Source organism: Acomys russatus, chromosome 16 (assembly GCF_903995435.1).
Source record: "Acomys russatus chromosome 16, mAcoRus1.1, whole genome shotgun sequence".
In the NCBI taxonomy this organism is placed as follows: domain Eukaryota; kingdom Metazoa; phylum Chordata; class Mammalia; order Rodentia; family Muridae; genus Acomys; species Acomys russatus.
In genome coordinates, this window is record NC_067152.1 from 26,291,029 (window position 1) to 26,310,483 (window position 19,455).

Below are 19,455 nucleotides of genomic sequence, written 5' to 3' on the forward strand. Positions count from 1 at the left end.
GGTGGAGGTGCCTCTGCTTCTGGTGAGTGGTGGGAGGTAGTTGCCTGAGTGTGACATCTCACCAAGGCCTTCCCTTTTATACTCCCTCACTAGTGCATGTTGTTTGGGGGGCCCCCCGTGCATCTTTTCCTCATTGTTGCTTGGGCCCTGTTTTCTGGAGGAACATCTTATTATACCAATATTTGTTGATCTAGACGTGTTTGTCTGCCCATAAAGAAGAAGATGCTTATTTACTGTCTTGCTAAATATGGAATCCTCGAAGCTACAAGTAGTATTGGGATGAGCATCATCGCCTTCCGGGATGATGAGCTCTCTGTCCTAGCATCGTGAAGAAGGAAAGAAGAAAGGAGTCTATAATTTAGCTGCCTTCGACCCTTCCACTTCTACTCCTGGCTTAGGCACAGACGTCTACCACAAAGGCACACCGGGAGGGTTGGAGACACATACACACAGTGAGAAGCTCAGACATGGGAGGGATGTCCAAACTGAACTGTCAGTGGCTACAGTCCACAGCCGTCCTGTGAGGGTCAGATTATTCTCCGCAGTTACAGATGAAGAATTGTGGGGGATGGGGGTAGAGGATGAGAAAGCGTAAGTCACTTGCTGTAGGTTGTTCCCATCCTCTCCCCATATAGGCTTTCAGAAAACTGCTTTTAGGAAAAAAAAAACAGTATCGCATTTATTTATTGTCCATGTGTATACATGTGTGTGTGCACACAAGTATGTGCATGCATGTACCATGCACACCTGTGGAAGTAAGAAGTCAGTTCAGAACTCAATTCTCTCCATTCACCATGTGGGTTCTCGGGGTTGAGCTCAGATCACCTGGTTTGGTGACAAGCACCTTTACCTCGGCTCCGAACCTCAACTTTCTTAACAGACAACATCCATGTCATATATAATAGGCCCAACCGGCGATGCCACCTCCCACCCTGTCCTATTAGCCACCCTACCCAGGAGCCTTTGTTCCACCTGTCCCCGGAAGCTACTGACACAGTTTCTCTGCTTCCCTTCAGGTTTCTCCTTCCAGGTCCATCTCAAGCGACCAGTGGCTCTGCAGAGTGTCCTTGTCACGGAGGCTGACCCAGTGGTTGTGCCCATTCCCAGTGTGCGGCAGGCACCAGGGGATGACGGTGCCAAAGTGCCCGGCTATTCCAGCTCCCACATAGGAAAGACTCATTTTGAGAGATTTTTTAGATATCTTGAAAGAAAGATACTGAGAAGGAAGATGCTTGCTAAAGCAAGATGGCTTAGTGGGGAAAGGTGACTACCACCAACCTTGACCACCTGAGCTCGATCTTGGGAAGTCACACGGTGGAAGGAGATAGCCAATTCCGGCCAATTGTCCTCTGACTTCCATGCCTATGCCATGTCTCATGCATACCCACACAGAGAGACACACAAAATAAAGAAAAGTAAGAACAGTCATTTTTTTTTAACTTTTATCTTCATTTATTTGGTGCTGAATTGGTTCCAGTGTCCTAAGTTTTTGTTTCTTCAGGGCTTTTTTCCCCTGGGATCTTTTTTTTTTTTTTTTTTTTTTTTTCCTTCTGTGCAACCTCCTCTTCTGGCTTTGGAACAATTTGTTCCTCTTCAGTGAGGATAATCTCACCGTGGCAGGGGGAGCCTCACGTGTGGGTTATTCAGGCGGTGCACTCTGTAAATTCGTCAGGGAATCTTAGGTGCTTTGCTCATTGGATGTGTCAATGACTAGAGAGTCGACGTCTAAGCCCTGACATTCTGCATTACTCTCTACGTTTTTAACTGCATGCAGCAAAAATTCAGAACTCTTTTCTGGCTGCCAACCCTGTGTCCAGCCCCACTGTTAGGCCTGGGCATACTCCGACCCCGTCATTATACTGCTGGAATGGCACACGTGGCTTCTTTAAAGTGGCATCTTTCAGATACTTGGGGCTGCTTTGGATATGTGTACCCTTGGTGAGCTAGACAGTTTAATGGGTATTTGTAGGGTTTACTGGGTCAAGAGAGTAGAGAACCATCTTCATGGGTCACCTCAGGCCACATACTAGAAAAGAAAATGTTAAATTTTTTTTTTTTCTCTTTTTTAAAAATTTTTTATTTTTATGTTATTTTTTATTACTTTTAACATATACATTTATATTATTACACATTAATAAAATAAACTATATATAGCAGGAAGAATCGTGAAACAATCAGAACATTCATAGTGATTTGGCTATTTATTTGTCAAACTTTAAGAAAGCATCTTTCCTATCTTGCCGAGTCTAAATTTCTAAATGAAAATCAATATCTATCATATCTCATATCTATTAACTTAAAACATGTTTCTTGATCTAAAAACATCTTAACCCCTAACCAACTAAGCTTAATCATAAGACTAAACTATCTGATCTTCAACCCATCAGAGACTTGAGAAGGAATAAAACTAAATACCTGAGTGAACTGGAAGTGCAGGTTAGCAGCTTCCAAAGGAAAAAAATGACAAAGACAGTTTGCTACCTGAACAGTCACCCAAGACTCTCTATAACATTGGAACATCATCTTCAGCCTTCTAGCCCAATATATCTGACAGAAATATTTGCAAGGCAGGAACTACTGAGGACTTGCTTACCCTGTCTTGGCAGAGTTTGGCCATCAACTCTACCTACATCTAGCCTTGCCTATTTTTAGGCAGAATTCTGTCTGTGACAGAAATGAGAACATTTTGCCCAGTGCTTAGTTTGCCACATATGAAGCCAATTCCATAAGGAGGGTCTTTGCAGTTGATCATTTTCTTTGAGGTAGGCTGAGTGCTGCCAGGAGTTAACTTGTCTTGCTGTCAAAGAATCTTTAGAATGATTAAAACATCTTTAAATCCCATATTCTGTAGGTCTTTGAGGCTGTTGAAGACCTTATTTAACTATTTTACCTTATGTATCTATAGAGTCATGAAAGTTGCTTCCAGGATTCATAAAGTGAAAAAAAAAAAAATAAGTGACTTTCTATGTTGGTCCCTAAGACATTGTGAATAGACTCCTCTTTGCTACTATTTGAGATAAGGTGAGAGATGAACCAAATGTTTCCAAACACCAAAGCTAGGCCTTCTCGCCCAATGGAAGTCCAGCTTTGCCTGTGTTCTCAGCATCAGTGTAGTTTAGCCTCCTCTGGAAAGTTGAGCCATTGACTATTATTCACCTATCTCTTTATGCATTAATGTATGTAATTTATTCACTCTTTTTCTTTGGTTTATCCATTGACAGGACAGCCCTGGAGTGTGTCGGGGGGATATGAAAAGAACAACTGCCACAGACCGGCTCGGTCAGGTATAGGTCCTTGGGAACGAGAGTTCTAGAATCATCGGTAGACAAAGATAGGCGAGTGACAAACAGAGACAAACCAGGGATAGTGTTTGAATCTGAGTGTATTTTGTAGGTAAGCAAGTTGGGTTTTTATACACATTTTTTGGAAATGGGGATTGTTTTGTGGTTACATTATTTTTCATAGAATTCAAAATACAGGATGCAGAGTAATAATGTTGTCATCAATCTTGAACCATCGTTCTTAAGTCATTAGATTGGTATCAGTGCATGTGCTTTCTTTAGCAAAGGTCAATGTTCTCTCATTATACCAAGACAGCTTTTTCTTCGCTCTTCTGTCACTATCTGGAGCTTTCTTAAACACTTTATTTGGAAGTCATAATACAAACTATGATTAATCTGTACGTATGTTTTTTAACAAGTAGACTGGAACTTGGTGATAATATTGCCTGAATGACCCTTGGCTGCAGTCCCAAGTTAGGGGTCTCGTAGCAACACAGTTACATTTGAAAAGTTCTGATAAGAAAGTAAAAACAAAGGCAGAATGTTCCAAAACAAGAAAGTTGTAATTAGTTACTCCTGGCAGGAACATCAGACCCATTTCAGGAGGCTCTCCCTTGAGTAGGGGTCATAGCCTTGGGTTGTATAGCATCATTTGTCACAAAGACTCCACTGGAGAGGTCATGACAGAACAACCAGCAATTTCAGTCATGTGATACAAGTTAAAAGAGATTTACAGCCGAGCAGTGGTAATGCATGCCTTTAATCCCAGAATTTGGGAGCCAGGGGCAGATAGATCTCTAAGTTCAAAGCCAGAGTTCCAGGACAGCCAGGTATGCACAAAGAAACCTTGACTTGAAAAAACAAAAAAATAAAAAATAGAGAGTTTCACACACCCGTGAGCAATTGTAACATATTGTGATGAATATTGTAATAAAGGAATAAGGAATATGCAAGAACTTTGAGGGCACTGGGGAAATATTCATATGGAGTTTAGGAAGTTGGGAAAGCTTTCTCAAGTAATAAATAATATTATCAATAGTATCTTCAAGGGATGGTGAAAAAGCTCTATCTGTGGAAACCAGAGACACAAGAGCAGGATACATTTGGCAAACGGTTTAACAGCTAATGCAGTTGACACAGTCAGGATGAAGAGCACAGGAGACAGGAAGAGACAGTAGTGGTACCATGCCAGTTACTTAGGCACCAAGCTATAGAAGGTCTTGAGTGAGAAGTTAGATTTAGCAATGGTACTCGGGGAATTAAGCAAGGAAGTAATGGGTTTGTGATTTCAGCAGTCTCTGGCTATGGAGGTGGGAAACAAAGGGCAAAGTTTAAAGGCAGAGAGACCATAAGAAGGCTGGGGAGTTACCCAAAAATCTTCCTGGTGACAATCTGGGCCTGGCAGCTCTTTGGACTAGAGGAGGAGGAGATGCTTTAAGGCAGCAGAATGCAGACGTGTCCATGGTTGAGACTAGAGGGGACCCCCCATCCTGAGCCTTCCGACCCCGTTCTGAGCCATGGGGAAGAGGTACCTTCTGACAACCATGTAAAGGGAGAGGTAGAGAGCTCATCGGCCTCTCTGCCTGTCATAGGTCCTCTCCATATGTTTCTCCTTCCCAGCTAAGCCAGTGGTGGAACTGTAGTTGATGACAATCCCCTCAGGTGTTAGCTCCTCAAAGAATACTCCCCTGCTAAGCGAAGTGGCAGCTTTTCTCATTATGTAGGCCACTCCTGCTTGACTCATCTCCAACACACTACTCACTTTTCGGCATCATCCACGTGCCCTAAGGGCAAGGACTAAGTCTGCTCGGTGCTGCATACCTGACACCCAGCGCCAGGACTGATACATAAGTAGTGCACAATTACTATTTATTGGCTGGCAAATGAGAACATCCTCGTATAGCTAGGAAGGGCAACCCTTGCTGGCAACTCAAAGAAATCACTACCTCTACTTGTGCATCCGGGTAACATGGCCATGAGCCATGGATTGACCAGCTGCTCTGAATCACGGGGACTCAGTGCAGAGGCACTGGTCTTTCGACAGGTTTGTCCCATTGTCCCATACATAGTAGGGTGTTCCTTCCGTAGCTGCGAGTTTTGTTCTGGTGATTAAAACGTCTCTCTCTCTCTCTCTCTCTAAAAGGCCAATTATACCCAGAGTAAAAAAGTAACTGAAATAATAGTCTGAAATAGGAACAGAGCAAAGTCAAATCTTATACCCTTTAAAAACAAGACATATTACAAACATTTTTAATAATAAACCCAAAATTGAAAGCACAATTGGCTATAGAAAAAAAAAATATATATAGGTTGAAAATAAAAACACTGATAATATCAAGTTCTAACAAGGTCATGGAGCAACTGGAAACCTCAGACATGTCTAATTGGAATACAAGATGGTACAACCACTTTTCAAAACAATTTAATTTTCTTAAATATTTAAACATTCAATTGCCATTTTCCCAGAAATACAATTCTAGGTGTCATCCAAAATAAATGAAAACGTATGTTTATATGAAAACTGGTACATGAATCCTCCTGAAAGTTTTACTTACAGTGACCAAAAATTATAAGCACCATAAGCACCTTTATTTTAATGAATGAAATTTTAATATTGCTATATATATAATTAAATATTATATTATTCAATTTTTTAAAAGAACAAACTAGGGTTTGGGAAGACGGCTCAGTATAAGCGCTTGTTATACAGGAACAAGGCCCTGGGTTTGATTCCCAGGCACAGCAGCAGGCTCTTGCAACCCAGTGCTGAGAGTGCAGAGGTAGCCAGATCCTTGGAGCTCACTGGCCAGCCAGTGAGGCATTCCAGAGCATTGAGAGACCCTGACTCAAAAGGGGAAAGGTGAACAGTGCTCGAGGGGCATACCCAAGACTTCTCTCGGACCTCCATACGTGTATGTGCACCCACATACACATATGCAGTCATACACAGGAACATGACACATGTGCTTACACACACAGAGTGAGAAACAAACTTGATATTGGCAGCCGTGGGTTACACTAAATTAGAAGAATTCACACCGTATGGTTCTTTCTTAATGAAATTCTGGACATGGCAGAGTGACTATAACCAAATGCCGTGGTGATACCACAAGCACCGGATGTACAATAGTCAAGTCTCATCAGACTGGGCACTAAAATTGGTAGTATTTAATCATATGTAAAATATATTGACCTGCACAAGTTTATGAAATTCTTAAAGAATGCACTTTTGAAAGTTTTTAATGAAACAGAAAAAAAAAATGTAAAGGTATCATGGTAGAAGCAGCCTTCCTCTTGTGTTTGAGAATGTTCCTATGAGGGGCCTCCTGAGACACATGTCAATAAGAAAACCTAACCATTCAACTGGCTGTTTCTCCTTTCTATGCTCCTATAGTTTGCATTCTTTTAAGAAGCATTGCTCTGTTTACAGTCAGATATTAGATATATAATATATATCCTTATATATAATATACATAGTCTTTATATAATATTTCCTTTATATGTGTATAATATATACCTTCTGTATAGTATATATCACTATATATTATATATCCTTTATATATTACATATCATTTATATAATTATCATTTTTATAATACATATCTTTTTATATATATACTCTGTATCTCGTGTGTGTGTGTGTGTGTGTGTGTGGCCAAGAATTAAGATGCATGCCTTTAATCCCAGTACTAAGGAGACAGAGGCAGGCAGATGAGTTCAAGGCCAGCCTGACCTACATATGGAGTTCCAGGCCAGCAAGGACTACATACTGAAACCCTGTCATTTCTCTCTTTTCTTTGTCAAAGTTAAAATAATGACTGTTCTTTCACTGCGAGGACAGATTTTATTTTAACCATGTGTCACTGGAATTCATTCTTAGCAAAGGGTGAAACCCACTATCCCTTGAGTTTCAACTTCCAAGCTGTGCTCACTCAGTACACGTGCCTCTTCCCTTTCTCTCGGTAGATAGAGTGGCTGCAGCTGGGTCCAGGACCAAAAAAAAAAAAAAAAAAAAAAAACCACTTGCCCCCAAGGAAGCCAAGGCCAGAACAAGAGGGTCAAAGAGAATCAGAACCACACAAAGATCCTCAGAAGCTGTGCACTCACACAGTCTGGCCACAAAAATTCCTGCCAACCTGGGATAAGTTTGTAATACCAACTACATAGAAGGCTGAGGGGAGGAAGAGGACTGTAAGTTTAAGGCCAGCCAGGGCAACTTAGTGAGACCCTATCTCACAATAAAAAATTTTAAAAAGTAAGAGGAGGCCTGGGAATGCAGTCCAACGGTAGGGGTTTGTCCAGCAAGCAATTGAAGCCCTAAATTCAATCTCTAGCACTGAAGAAAAAAAAATCATTAACATTCTTTTCCCTCCTCTGACTCTGCCTCCTCCTCCTCTCACTTTGTCACAAGATTCAGGGCCAAGCCGGAAGTCATGCAGAACCATCCTAGAACCTCAGTACAGAAGGTAGGCATGCATCCTGGGCATGATCAAAGACAGCTAGAATCAGCATACCTCGAAGCTTTCAAAACACGGCCCTCAGGCATCCCAGGTCCTACAGCTAGTGGGTACCAAAACACCCAGGTATTGGTCAAGGCCTCCCAAGGTGAATCTCACACTGCACTCAGAGGCTTCTTCTACAATCTGTCTATATCCTCCACCCTCCCTGTAGAGAATTACCTGTGTTCCTGCTAAAAACACAGATCCCCAGGCCACACCCCTGCGGCATCCCTTATGATGGTTCTAGGAGGGCTCAAGAATCTACCATTTTAAGCAGCCTCCCAGGACCCTGCTGCAGGACATCAGCAAACATTGTGCAGTCCCCTGGTGAATGTCAAAGTCAAATCTTCCTGGCAGTCCCTACCAGGTTCGAAGGAAGAGGCAAGAGGACTGATAGGGTAGCCAGCATGCTTCCATTTATTAAAAGGTTGACAACGTTTCGGAGGAGCAGAAAGCTAGGGTGGACCAACAGGTCCAAAGCTCAAGAGAACGCCTCATAGCTGCAAGGCATTTGACTTCATGCAAATGAAGCCAAAGACATAGAATTTGGTGACCACCTCATTGGAATTCAGCTTTAATTTCTTGCCAGAAAATAGCTCTTTGGTCCAGAGTGCCTTAGACACCAGGGCAAGCTCTCCTCTCAGAAACCACATGAGAGGCAGGTCAGTGTCTTGGAGGTGTGTGCGAAGGAGTCAGGAGATGAGGAGACCTCCGTGTGGAGTAGGCGGAGGCTGTCCCCATCACTGCCTCAGTTACAGGGAGGGAAGGTCTTCATTTCGTCTCACACACAGGTGTCGGCTGACAGCACACTGGACCACAGCACCCGCCGCCGCCTCCACAGCACCCGGAGCCACAGCAGCTGCTTCCGCAGCCCCCGCAGCCCCCGCAGCCTCCGCAGCCCCCGCAGCCACAGCAGCTAGACCCGCAGCCAGACCCGCCGCAGCCAGATCCGCAGCCAGAGCCTCCGCAGCCACAGCAGGAACCACAGCAGCCGCAGCAGCCCTGCTGGCAGCAACACTCCTCACAGCAGTCTTGTTCCTGGGAGCAGCAATTGACACAGTCTCCCGGGCAGCATCCCATGGTCCCAGGCAGTCAGGTCGCAGGTCAGGAATGCAGCCGGAGCTTCCCCTAGGTCTGACAGTGGCCAGCTGGATAGCAGCTTTTATATCCCCTCACCCAGGGGTGTTGGCACAGGGGACAGGATGTTTGCTTTGTTATTATTTATCCTGGTTTCCATAAGAACATCTCATTAGCTGGCTGTTTATTTTCCAGCCGTGAGTACCTCACCTCATAAAAAAAAAAAAAAAAAAAAAAAAAAGCCCCACTCGTCCCAACTAATATTTGTCCAGAGGGTAAAAATACATCTGGGGAAAGACCTGTCATTAGGCAGGTTGGAGAGAGGAAGGGAAGCTCACCAAGGAATCTACTCTGGCTGCTCTCCCATATCTTCTCTGGTGGCCAAAAAAAAAAGGAGGCTCCTCAGACTCCTCTCTTTGACTGGCGGTTAGGCTGTTTTCATGGATGCTGACCCTAGGAAGAAGAGTAAGAATGAGTGGGCGAGCCTCCTGCCTCCACAGAGGCTGCTGCAGAGAGTCTGGTCCCCGGGCTCCTCCCACGGCATTTTGCCCAGCCATGTGAGCAAAGCAAATATTTGTATCTGTGTGAGGTATGTGGGTGTGTGGTGCACGTTTGTTTAGGCTTGGCAGGTGAGCATCAATCACGAGTAATAACTGACTTGTGAGAGGCAGGTAGACTCGCCATAAAACTGCAAAAGGCTGGGGAACCGCATTCTCTGGAGGCTGCGATGAATTGAATGAACGTTCACACTTCTCCCCGTGTGGGCGGGAAGAGCGCAGGGCTGTACCTGCTACCCGCAGCCCCAGGCCTTTCCTTAATGGAAGATGGAGATGAAGGAGGGAAAGGGAGGGAGAGAGGAAAAAGGAAATGGAGGGAAGAAGAGAGGAGGCGAGAAGGAGAGAAGAAAGGATGGAGAGAGAAATGAAGAGGGAAGGAAAGGTGAGGAAAATGAGAGAAGAGAAGGTAGGTATGGTGGGAGGGAAGAAAGAAGAAGAGAGGACAGATGGAGGAACGGAGGAACGGAAGAAAATGGGAAAAAAGGCAGAATGAATGAAAGAAGGAGAGAGAGTAAAGAAGAAAGGAGGGCGAAGGGAGGAAGGGGAGATAGCAAGCAAGGGGAGATGGGAGGGAAGAAAAGAAGGAAGGGAGGGAGGAAAGAGTTATTTTCTGACAAGAATTAAGCTGAGGTCCAATGAGGTGGCATGAAGTCAAATGCCTTGCAGCTATGAGGCGTTCTCTTGAGCTTTGGACCTGTTGGTCCACCCTAGCTTTCTGCTCCTCTGAAACGTTGTCAACCTTTTAAAAATGGAAGCATGTTGGCTACCCTGTCAGTCCTCTTGCCTCTTCCTTCGAACCTGGTAGGGACTGCCAGGAAGATTTGACTTTGACATTCACCAGGGGACTGCACAATGTTTGCTGATGTCCCACAGCAGGTGGATGAACATCAGCTGTTCTTCTCACAAGCCTGTTCCCCATCGCACACTTGGGATCAGACCAAAACCACGTGTACATCTACTACAGACCCTCCTCTCTTCCCCCAAGGCACTTGACTTCCTGGGATGACACTGGAATGTCCCACACTAACGCCTCCTCCTGGCAGGCCGTCTGTATCATCCACACTTGTAGCTTCTCTTCTCGAAACTCAGCATTCAATTAAGTTAGGAGTTTAATTCAGTAAGAAAGCGAGGAGAAGTAGTGAAACCTCAGGGGAGATTTTAGCTGGGGTCGGTTGCCTGCGAGCTGTATAACCACACAAAAGGCAATGGCCGTTGTATCTGTGCACTTGCTCACCATTCCCATTTTCACTTTTATAGATTTTTTTTTTTATTTTATGTATATAGGCATCTGGTCTGCATGGATATCTATGTACTGCTCCTGCACCTGGTACCCGCAGAGGTCAGAAAAGGGCACTGGATCCTCTGGAACTGGAATTGTAGATGGTTGCCATATCAGTCCTGGGAACTAAAGCTGAGTCCTCTGCAAGAGCAACAAGTGTTCTTAAGTGCTGAGTCTCTCCCTCCCTCTCTCCCTTCCTTTGTTCCTTTCTCCCTCCCTTTTTTCCTCCCTCCTCTCTCTCTTCTCTCTCTCTTCTTTCTCTTTCTTCATTTTCCTTTTTTATTTTTTTTTAATTCCTGCCAACTATGCCGGGTGGGATCACTCCCAGGAACTGAGTCCAAAAAGGTCTACTTCTCCTGTTCCCATTAACCTCTTTTCTCTCCTATCTAGGGTAGGTGGGTTGGAAGGGAGGCCTAAGCATTAAAGAACCCCCAAATAAAGCAAGTTTGGAAAAGGTCAAAGCCTACAAGGGTCCACAGATTAGGCTCCAAGGGCACGTTCTGAGTTGGGGAGGGGGCAGACATTTCTGTCTCCACTTTAAGCCTTGGGACATTGCCCGGCTCTAGGGATGATCACAGAAGCTCCAGAGCCAAGGAACTCCACCCTCGCCTAAGAGGGTAGGAATACAGATGGGGAATCTGGGCCAAATAATACAGCCCCTCCTTGCTTCCCTTGTCTTTTCCTTGGAGATGGGCTGGAAGTGAAGCCTCCTCTAAGAAACGCTAGACAGATGACAAAAGTGGAGCAAGAATGGGAAATGCACAGCTTCCACCTGGTGTGGATCCCAGTACTTTTTTTTTTACCAGATAGGGAGCTTAGGGCATGAAGGACCCCCCCAAATCATCACTGGGTCCTAGATCCTCAGGCTAGTTTCACATCACCATCACCTTGAGTGGTGACTTCCCAAAAGCATTTGATTCCCTGAGATGGCACTGGGTTGTTCCACATTAATGCCGCATCCTGGAAGACCCGCTGCATCAGTGCTTCTCAACCTTCCTAATGCTGTGAGCTTTTAATACAGTTATATCTTCATGTTATGGTGACTCCCCGCCCCCAACTATAATATTACATTTGTTACTACTTCATAGCTGTAACTTTGCTACTGTTATGAATTGTACTATAAATATCTGAGATGCAGAACATATCTGATGTGCGGCCCCTGTGAAAGAGATCACGGCCCACGGGCTGGGAACTGGTGCTCTCTGTCATTCTCACATTTTTCTTTTCTTGAGACTAAGCATTCAGCTAAGTTGGGTGTTATATAGGACAGATCTCCAGATGCATCCCTGTCATATATTAAGTCAGAATGTGAGCGTTTATGAAGTTATATGCTTACAAGTTTCTAAGGTGGGCTAGACTATTTTATTGGCTATGAACCAGTGACATTGTTTAACAATAGTTTAAACACACACACACACACACACAACCTAAAAGCACTCACATATTTTTGGAAGACAATACCAGTGTCCATAGGGACATATTCGTGACAGATTGGACTCATTTACCAAGTGCTCTGTTTGCTGGTCCAATGTCCTTGCCGCAGAATTGCTCCCCAGCCTGACGCTTGGTGGAAGGGCATAATGCAGCAATGTCCACAGCACACACATCCTTCTGTTTCACTGTTTTGTGTACAACTTGGATAAGGCTTAATTGTGCTTCCCCAGGCTGTGTGCTGGGAGCTTGGCCCTTGAGACTGTAATGTGAGACACTGTAGGACCTTTAAGAGACAATGGCCAAGTAGGTCACTGAGATGTTGCCCTCCAGAGGGAATGCTGGTCTCTAGAGATAGTTCTAATGAAAAGCCGAACCTGACTTGTGGATTGTCCTGTAATGCCCCATCTGGGCCAGAGATCTTGCTCAAGAGTTCCTGTCTAGTAATGTGTCTCTCTCTCTCTCTCTTCTCTCCTCCTCTCTCTCTCTCCCTCTCTCTCCTTCTCTCTCACTCTCTCCTTTTCTCTCTGTCTCTTTCTCTGCTCTCTCTCTGTCTCTCTCTGTCTCTCTGTGTGTCTCTGTCTCTGTCTCTTTCTCTGTCTCTCTCTGTCTCTCTTTCTCTGTCTCTCTCTGTCTCTCTCTCTTGTCTGTCTCTGTCTCTTTCTCTGTCTCTCTCTGTCTCTCTCTGTCTTTCTCTGTCTCTCTTTCTCTGTCTCTCTTTCTCTGTCTCTCTCTGTCTCTCTCTCTGTGTCTCTGTCTCTGTCTCTCTGTTCTGTCTCTTCTCTGTCTCTCTCTGTCTCTCTGTTTGTCTCTGTCTCTCTCTCTCTCTTTCCTCTTCCCCCCCCCCCTCCCCCTCCCCCACCTGCCACAGCCATGTGCTGATGTTGACAATATACCATTGAACATCCTGAAATCTAAGTTAAAGAACTTCTTTTACAGACTTATACCCAGCTATAGTAACAATAAACTAATATCCAAGATTTTTAAAAAGGATTCAGTGAAGAGTCTTCTCTGACTTCCTTGTCCCCATTGTTCAGTGTTCTTGCCTCTCAGCCAACCCCTCTCTGCTTCTAGAATTCACTTGACACCTCTGTGCTCCCACTTCCTCTGTTAACTATGATAATAATAAAGCCAGTCTCACAGAGCTGCTGGGGTGAAATGAGTGCACACATGTAACAAGGTCTCCAGATCTCAGCACAACTGACGCCATGATGGGAGTACCACTCAGGCCTTGGAACCCAGCATGTAGGCAGGCAGCGCCATCTGACAAAATCATAACGAAGACCTAATCCATCCAAGTCCATAGTTCTGGCAAAGTCCCTGAATAACTAACCTTGCTGTTTGGCTTCTGTAGTTCTGTTTCTGGCAAACTGATCTTGCTAGCTGAGGCGGGTCAAGCCAGGCTGTGGGTTTTGGGTCTTAAAAGTTCACCCTGAGAAGGCTCAGGACTGTACTGGGGTCCCTAACACCCGGGCTGGCTGGCTGATAAACACTCTCTATTGCCTTGAAGCATGTCTTATCTTAGGTGGTCTTCTCCGGTGGATAACTCACAACATATGTGCCAATAGAATCCAGGGAACAATGGCTAGTCGCCTGCTCTTAGATAAGCATCTGCTATTGCAAATATACAATAAAGTGTGTGTGTGTGTGTGTGTGTGTGTGTGTGTGTGTGTGTGTGGTGCGTGTTTTCATTAAATACATAGAGATATTTTCCCTCAATCAATGATTCTTTCATTTAAGTATTTCAAATAGAAAACCTGATGGAGAACCAGTCCCCAGGCTGGGATAAATAATGGCTGCCCTATGAAACAGAATGGGAAAGAAGGTCACTCCTATACTCCTCAGTAGTCGAGATGGAGCACACAGTCTTCAGTCTTATGTAGCAATCTAGAGGTGGGAGGCCCATGTTGGCTAGGATCGAGGTAGTGGGCAGCCGAGCCACTGCACTCAATTACCCATTACTCATAAAAAAAAAGAAGTGCGGGTGGGGGAACGTGGGCAGCATAGAGAGAAGTGAAGTGATAGGGATGAACTTTGACCTGGGTAGTAGCAGGAAGGACAGGTGTTCAAGGATGAAACCTGAACGATAGCAGTCCCTCAGAGAAAAGGGGGGACAGTCTACAGTGGAAATGGGTACAGTTGAATGAGTATTCCCCAAAAATCTTAGGTGGCTGGGAACCCGGCCCCCCTGAACCTCACCTGGGTAAGGGGTGACTCCGTGACTCTGTGCCTCTCATCACTCCCATGTGAGGACAAGATGAGCAGGACACCTGTGAAGAGGGCTAGGAGGGTTCAAATCTCTCCTGTCTTCCTGCACTCCGAAGAGAGCTGTCTGATCTAGTGCAGAGACTATAAAAAGTCCAGTGCAATCAGCCCCATCTGGTGACAGAGACACAGGATGTCTGGGAAAATGCTCCCTTCACTGGTCACACCTGCTGCTGAGAAGGGGGGGGACATCTCCAAATGAGATAGGCCTTGGGCTTCTTTAGCTCTAGAGAGGCAGGGACAAAGTGTCCGGAACCAAGAGCCCAGGGGCCTGTGAAAGGGATGAAAAGTCAGGAAGCACAGGATGCCACTTGCTACAACTGGAGCCTCTCCAGGGGGCAAGTGTACGTATGTGTGCTATGCCGTGAGGGTGGGGGGTGGTGGGCAGCCTATCTCCCTCCCAGAGTGGAAGCCCGGAGCCACTAGCTACTGTACGGTTAGAGGGGTTGAGGCCATAGCTAGGAGCCTGGGGCAGGGGAGCTGAGCAAGCTGGGAACTTTGCTTCTCTGGGGAGAGAGCAGGTCAGGATGCAGGCGTGGCCACGCCAACCTCTCTTAGGATGACTGCCAGAGGCTCCCCTCCCCCTTTTCCTGCTTTTGGTCTGTCCCTAGATGTCCTGTCTGGAGTTGTAGTTCTCCAGGGCTCCCATTAGCCCTGTCTTTGCTCTGCTTTGACAGACCCAGGTGCTGACCCCTTCCAGGTCCTCTCATTGCTTTTCTTTCCATGTCAGGGGGCCAAGGCTTAGCAGGACTTAGTGCTGTCCTTTTCCACCCAGGCAGAGATGGGTCCCAGGCTGCTGGGCTCTGGCTCCAGGCTCTGCACTGTACCTGCCTGGCCAAGGTAGAAAGCGGACTCCATTTTAGCAGTAGAGTGAACCACAGGAAAAAACCCACCTCCACTTCCCTTTAGAGACCTACACATGTTGTCCTTTGCACGGGTGCCCCACCCCTGGCAATAACGACTTTCAGACATCATTCCATCGCCACACACATAAAGAAGTTCTTCATAGGGTTCTATTGTCTCATAGCAGTAGTCTACATTAAGCAATCCCTACCGAAAGACATTTAGGTCGCCACTATTTCTGATATTTCCTAACATAGCCATGCTGTGGAGAATAACTGTATTTTAAATCAGTTTACACGTGTCTTGGTACTTCCCTGCCATAAACTCTTGAAGAAAAATCACTGGGTCAATGAGTTCTTGCGTTTGTAATTTTCATGGATATTGCCACATCTCACCCTTCGTAAAGGTACCAAATTACACTCCCTTCAGCATCGTGCTCCCTTCCCTTCATGTGTCACCTACACGATGCTTATCAAGGAATGTGACCTTGCCCTTCTGACACAGGAAAGATAGCAGGGTTAACTTGCATCGCTGCTGTGTGTTGAAATGCGAGCTGAGCCCCGTCTCTGGTGAATTATCTTTTCATTTTATGCCACTGTCCTCTTACTCTTGGGTGTTTTATCTTTAATGGGAATAGTTTGCACTGCAGAAAATAAACATTTTGTTTGTATTTAGTTGCATACATGGATTTTTTTTATTTCTTAAGCTTTATTTTATACACTTACAACTTGCAAATAAAATAAATACCACATGAAAAGATTAACCAAACCCAACATCTTTACATCTCACTGAACAGTTGAGAAAAGGCATTCTGGAGTTGTGGTGCTTCACACTGAATTTTACATTCTCACTATCAAATATATTCTTTTATATTATTTAAATATATTTCCCCCATACAATATATCCTAATTATAGTTTCCATGCCCCCCAGATCCCTCCATTTTCCCACCCACCCAAATCTATACCTTTTCTTTCTTTCTCTCATTAGAATACAAACAGGAATTTAAAATAATAAGATAAGATAAAAAAAAAAACAAAATAGGACAAACAAGCAAACAGGAAAAAAAAGAGTCCCCCTCAAAAATGCAAGAAGCACAAACAGACTCTCTCTCTCTCTCTCTCTCTCTCTCTCTCTCTCTCTCTCTCTCTCTCTCTCTCTCTCTCTCACACACACACACACAACACACACACACAACACACACACCACACACACACATGCATATACAGAAAACCCATAAGAATGGAGCTGGAAACCATATATATAAGCAAAATATCTATAGAAGAGAACCCCAAAAATACCATTGAGTTTATTTTGTGTTGTCCGTCTTCTGCTGGGCTTGGGGCCTGCCCTTTGGTGTGGTTTGTACACCCAGTGAGTCTCCACTGGAAAAAAAAAATCAAACCTTTCTTTGCAAGTTCGTATCAATTGGAGTTAGTTTCTGGGACAAGGATGGAACTTGTGTCCACATCCTCCTCCTAGCACTGGGCCCCATCTGGCTTAAACCTGTGCAGGTCCAGAGCATGCTGCCACAGTCTCTGTGAGTCCTTACATGCATCAGTCCCGGTGGGTGTGGAAGACACTGTTCCCTTGATGTCCTTGGTGTCTTCCATCTGCACCAGCTCTTACAGTCTTTCCACGTCCTCTTCCTCAGGGTTTCCTGAGCCCTGGGGCCAGAGATTTGATGAGACACCCCATTTAGGACCGAGTAGTTCAAGGTCTCTCATGTTCTGCACATTGTCCAGTTGTTGATCCCTTATTTGGTGGCGCATGGCAGTAGGATGTGCTGAAAGAGGCGAAAGCCGGAGCATCAAGGGCCTGAGGCCACAGTGGAAGGGACACGTTCAGTCCTGATGCGACTTAAAAGGCTGGGGTGGGTGAGAGGGTTCCCTTCTCTGGGGAGTAGGGGAGGGGGTGGTGGGGGAAACGGGGAACGAGGATCTGACTGGATTGGGGAGAGAAGGAAGGGGGCTATGACGAGGATGTAAAGTGGACAATTAATAGAAAGAATGTAAAGGTTTAAAAAAAGAAAGAGAGAAAGAGTCCTAGGCCAACTCACCATCACTCAGACAAAGGAAAAAGATTTTTGACAATGTATTTAAATAATTATTTTCCAGCTTGCCACACATTATTATTTTTTCAATATCTATACATTTGGTATTTATGTGTGTATACACATGGTGAGTGTGTGTGTGGTGTGTGTGGTGTGTGTGTTGTGTGTGTGTAGTCAACTTCCAACAGTTGATTCTCTCCTTCCCCCTTGTGGGTCCTGGGGACGGACACCGGGCTTGGTGGCAGGCGCCTTGAGCTCTTGATCCTTCTGTCTCCATTTCCCAAATGCTGTGATTACAGACGTGTTCCACTGGGGTCCACTTACAAGTCTTGGAATCTCGGGGCTAGAGAGATGTCTCAGCAGTTAACAGCACTAGCTGTGCTTCCGCAGGACAGTTTGGTTCACAGAACCCACGTGGCAGCTACAACACTCTGTGACTCTAGTTCCAGGGGATTCAACACCATCTTCTGGCCCCTGCAGGTACCAGGTATGCACATGTATACACGCATACATGCCCACCCATACACATAAAAAAAAATAAATTTTTTTTTAAAAATCTTATTGTATGTCTAGTAGGGCATTCATAAGATCCCCTCATATTTATTTATTTGAATTGAATTCTTAATGTATTTACTTTATGACCAATTGTTGCTTTCCACAACTGAAATCAGAGAGAGGGGAAGAGAGAGAGAGAGAGAGAAGAGAGAGAAGAGAGAAAGAGAGAGAGACTTCCCTTAGGATATTATCTATTTTCTGCTGAAATTTCTACTAGGCTATTCATCTTTGCTAATTTATGACGTTTCATTTTTCTTTATGTCAGTCATAGATATTTCAAAAGTTGCCACAGAGCAACATTTACTTGCATCTGTGATGTCATTATGTACTGCATTTTCTTTTAGGTGAACAAATCTATCTTTCTTTCTTGTCCTGTTGTGTTTTTGAAAGTTGTTCTTTATCTCCAAATCAAACGTGTGTATTTTTATTTGTTTCTAGCTTTTACGGTCGCAGCTTTATATTTAATCATGTTACATATCACGAATTTACTCAGGTGTGTGGCAGGCACTGTTTAATTTAAACCACCTTGGTTTTCCTAGTTAAAGAAATTCACACTTAAGTAAAATGAACAATTCTAATTTTAAAACTATTTTTAAAGTAATTGTGCCCTCACTGTCAGCCTTGATCAGAGAATCCTATTTTTCCAGTGGACAACGGCAAACAGTCCGCACAGGACGGTGGGGATAAGTGACAGAAACGTGCTCAGCCTTCAGAAAGCCAGCCACACCTTCCCTTCAAGGGACATTATTGTAGAAGGTGGTGGGGAAAATGCCAGGCGCACCTTCCCTTCAAGGGACATTGTTGTAGAAGGTGGTGGGGAAAATGTCATACCTAGAAGACAAGGAGAAGGAGTGAAAAATGTAACACACAGCCTACAGCACACCATCACAGAGGCGCGCCAGGTCAGGCGTCCACCCTAGGTCTGCAAAGAACGAGACTGGGGGCTGGAGAGATGGCGCAGCAGTTTACAGCTTTTGTTGCTCCTGTAGAGGACCCAGCTTCAGTTGCCATCATCCATATGGAGGGTCAGAAGAGCTGACATCCTTGTCTGACTTCCATGGGCACCAAGCCTGCAAGTGGTACACAGACTTACACACAGGCGAACACTCATGCACATAAACTAAAATAAATCAGTCTTTACATCGATAAACAAAATCAAGAACAAGATTTCAACAATCAAACACGGAAGGAAGAGGGGCTGAAGGACCCCCCCCCCCCGCGAATCTCTCACTACTGGGCAGTTTGCTACTGACAGGTTAAGGGGTAGTGGGCATTGCCTTCAGCTGGGTAACCACTGGTGACCCCACCAGGCTGCATGGACGGTAACAAACCGATGCTAACGCATGTGGTGGTTCTGGTTAAATTAAAGCAAAAATCATGAGTCTGGAGAAAGGACAGGGAGGGATAACCAAGATGCGAGTGTGATAAGAGAGTATGTGAGAGCTAGAAAAATACATACACGAGCATGAAGTTGTGAAAGGACAAAATGAATCAATGAATAAAATAAAGTTTTGGTTTAAAATAAAAGAGTAAGCATGCCCTCTGTTCTAGCGGCCTCTAGTGTTCATCTCATGATATTACAGATGGAGTATCATAGTGTCATGGCTCAGACTGCTC

At 44.8% G+C, this 19,455-nt stretch overlaps 1 protein-coding gene across 1 annotated transcript; it reads right to left on the reverse strand.

The window, feature by feature from the left end:
• Positions 1-8,027: 8,027 nt before the first annotated feature.
• Positions 8,028-8,928, reverse strand: LOC127199860 (keratin-associated protein 17-1-like). The gene has a single exon (XM_051157849.1). It carries the CDS (start codon positions 8,858-8,860, stop codon positions 8,552-8,554), a length of 309 nt encoding a protein of 102 aa, XP_051013806.1. The 5' UTR covers positions 8,861-8,928; the 3' UTR covers positions 8,028-8,551.
• Between the last annotated feature and the right edge of the window lie 10,527 nt (positions 8,929-19,455).

What these genes read in the sequence shown, in the direction of transcription:
- LOC127199860 (XM_051157849.1), bottom strand. Translation starts at nt 8,860, where the DNA reads ATGGGATGCTGCCCGGGAGACTGTGTCAATTGCTGCTCCCAGGAACAA.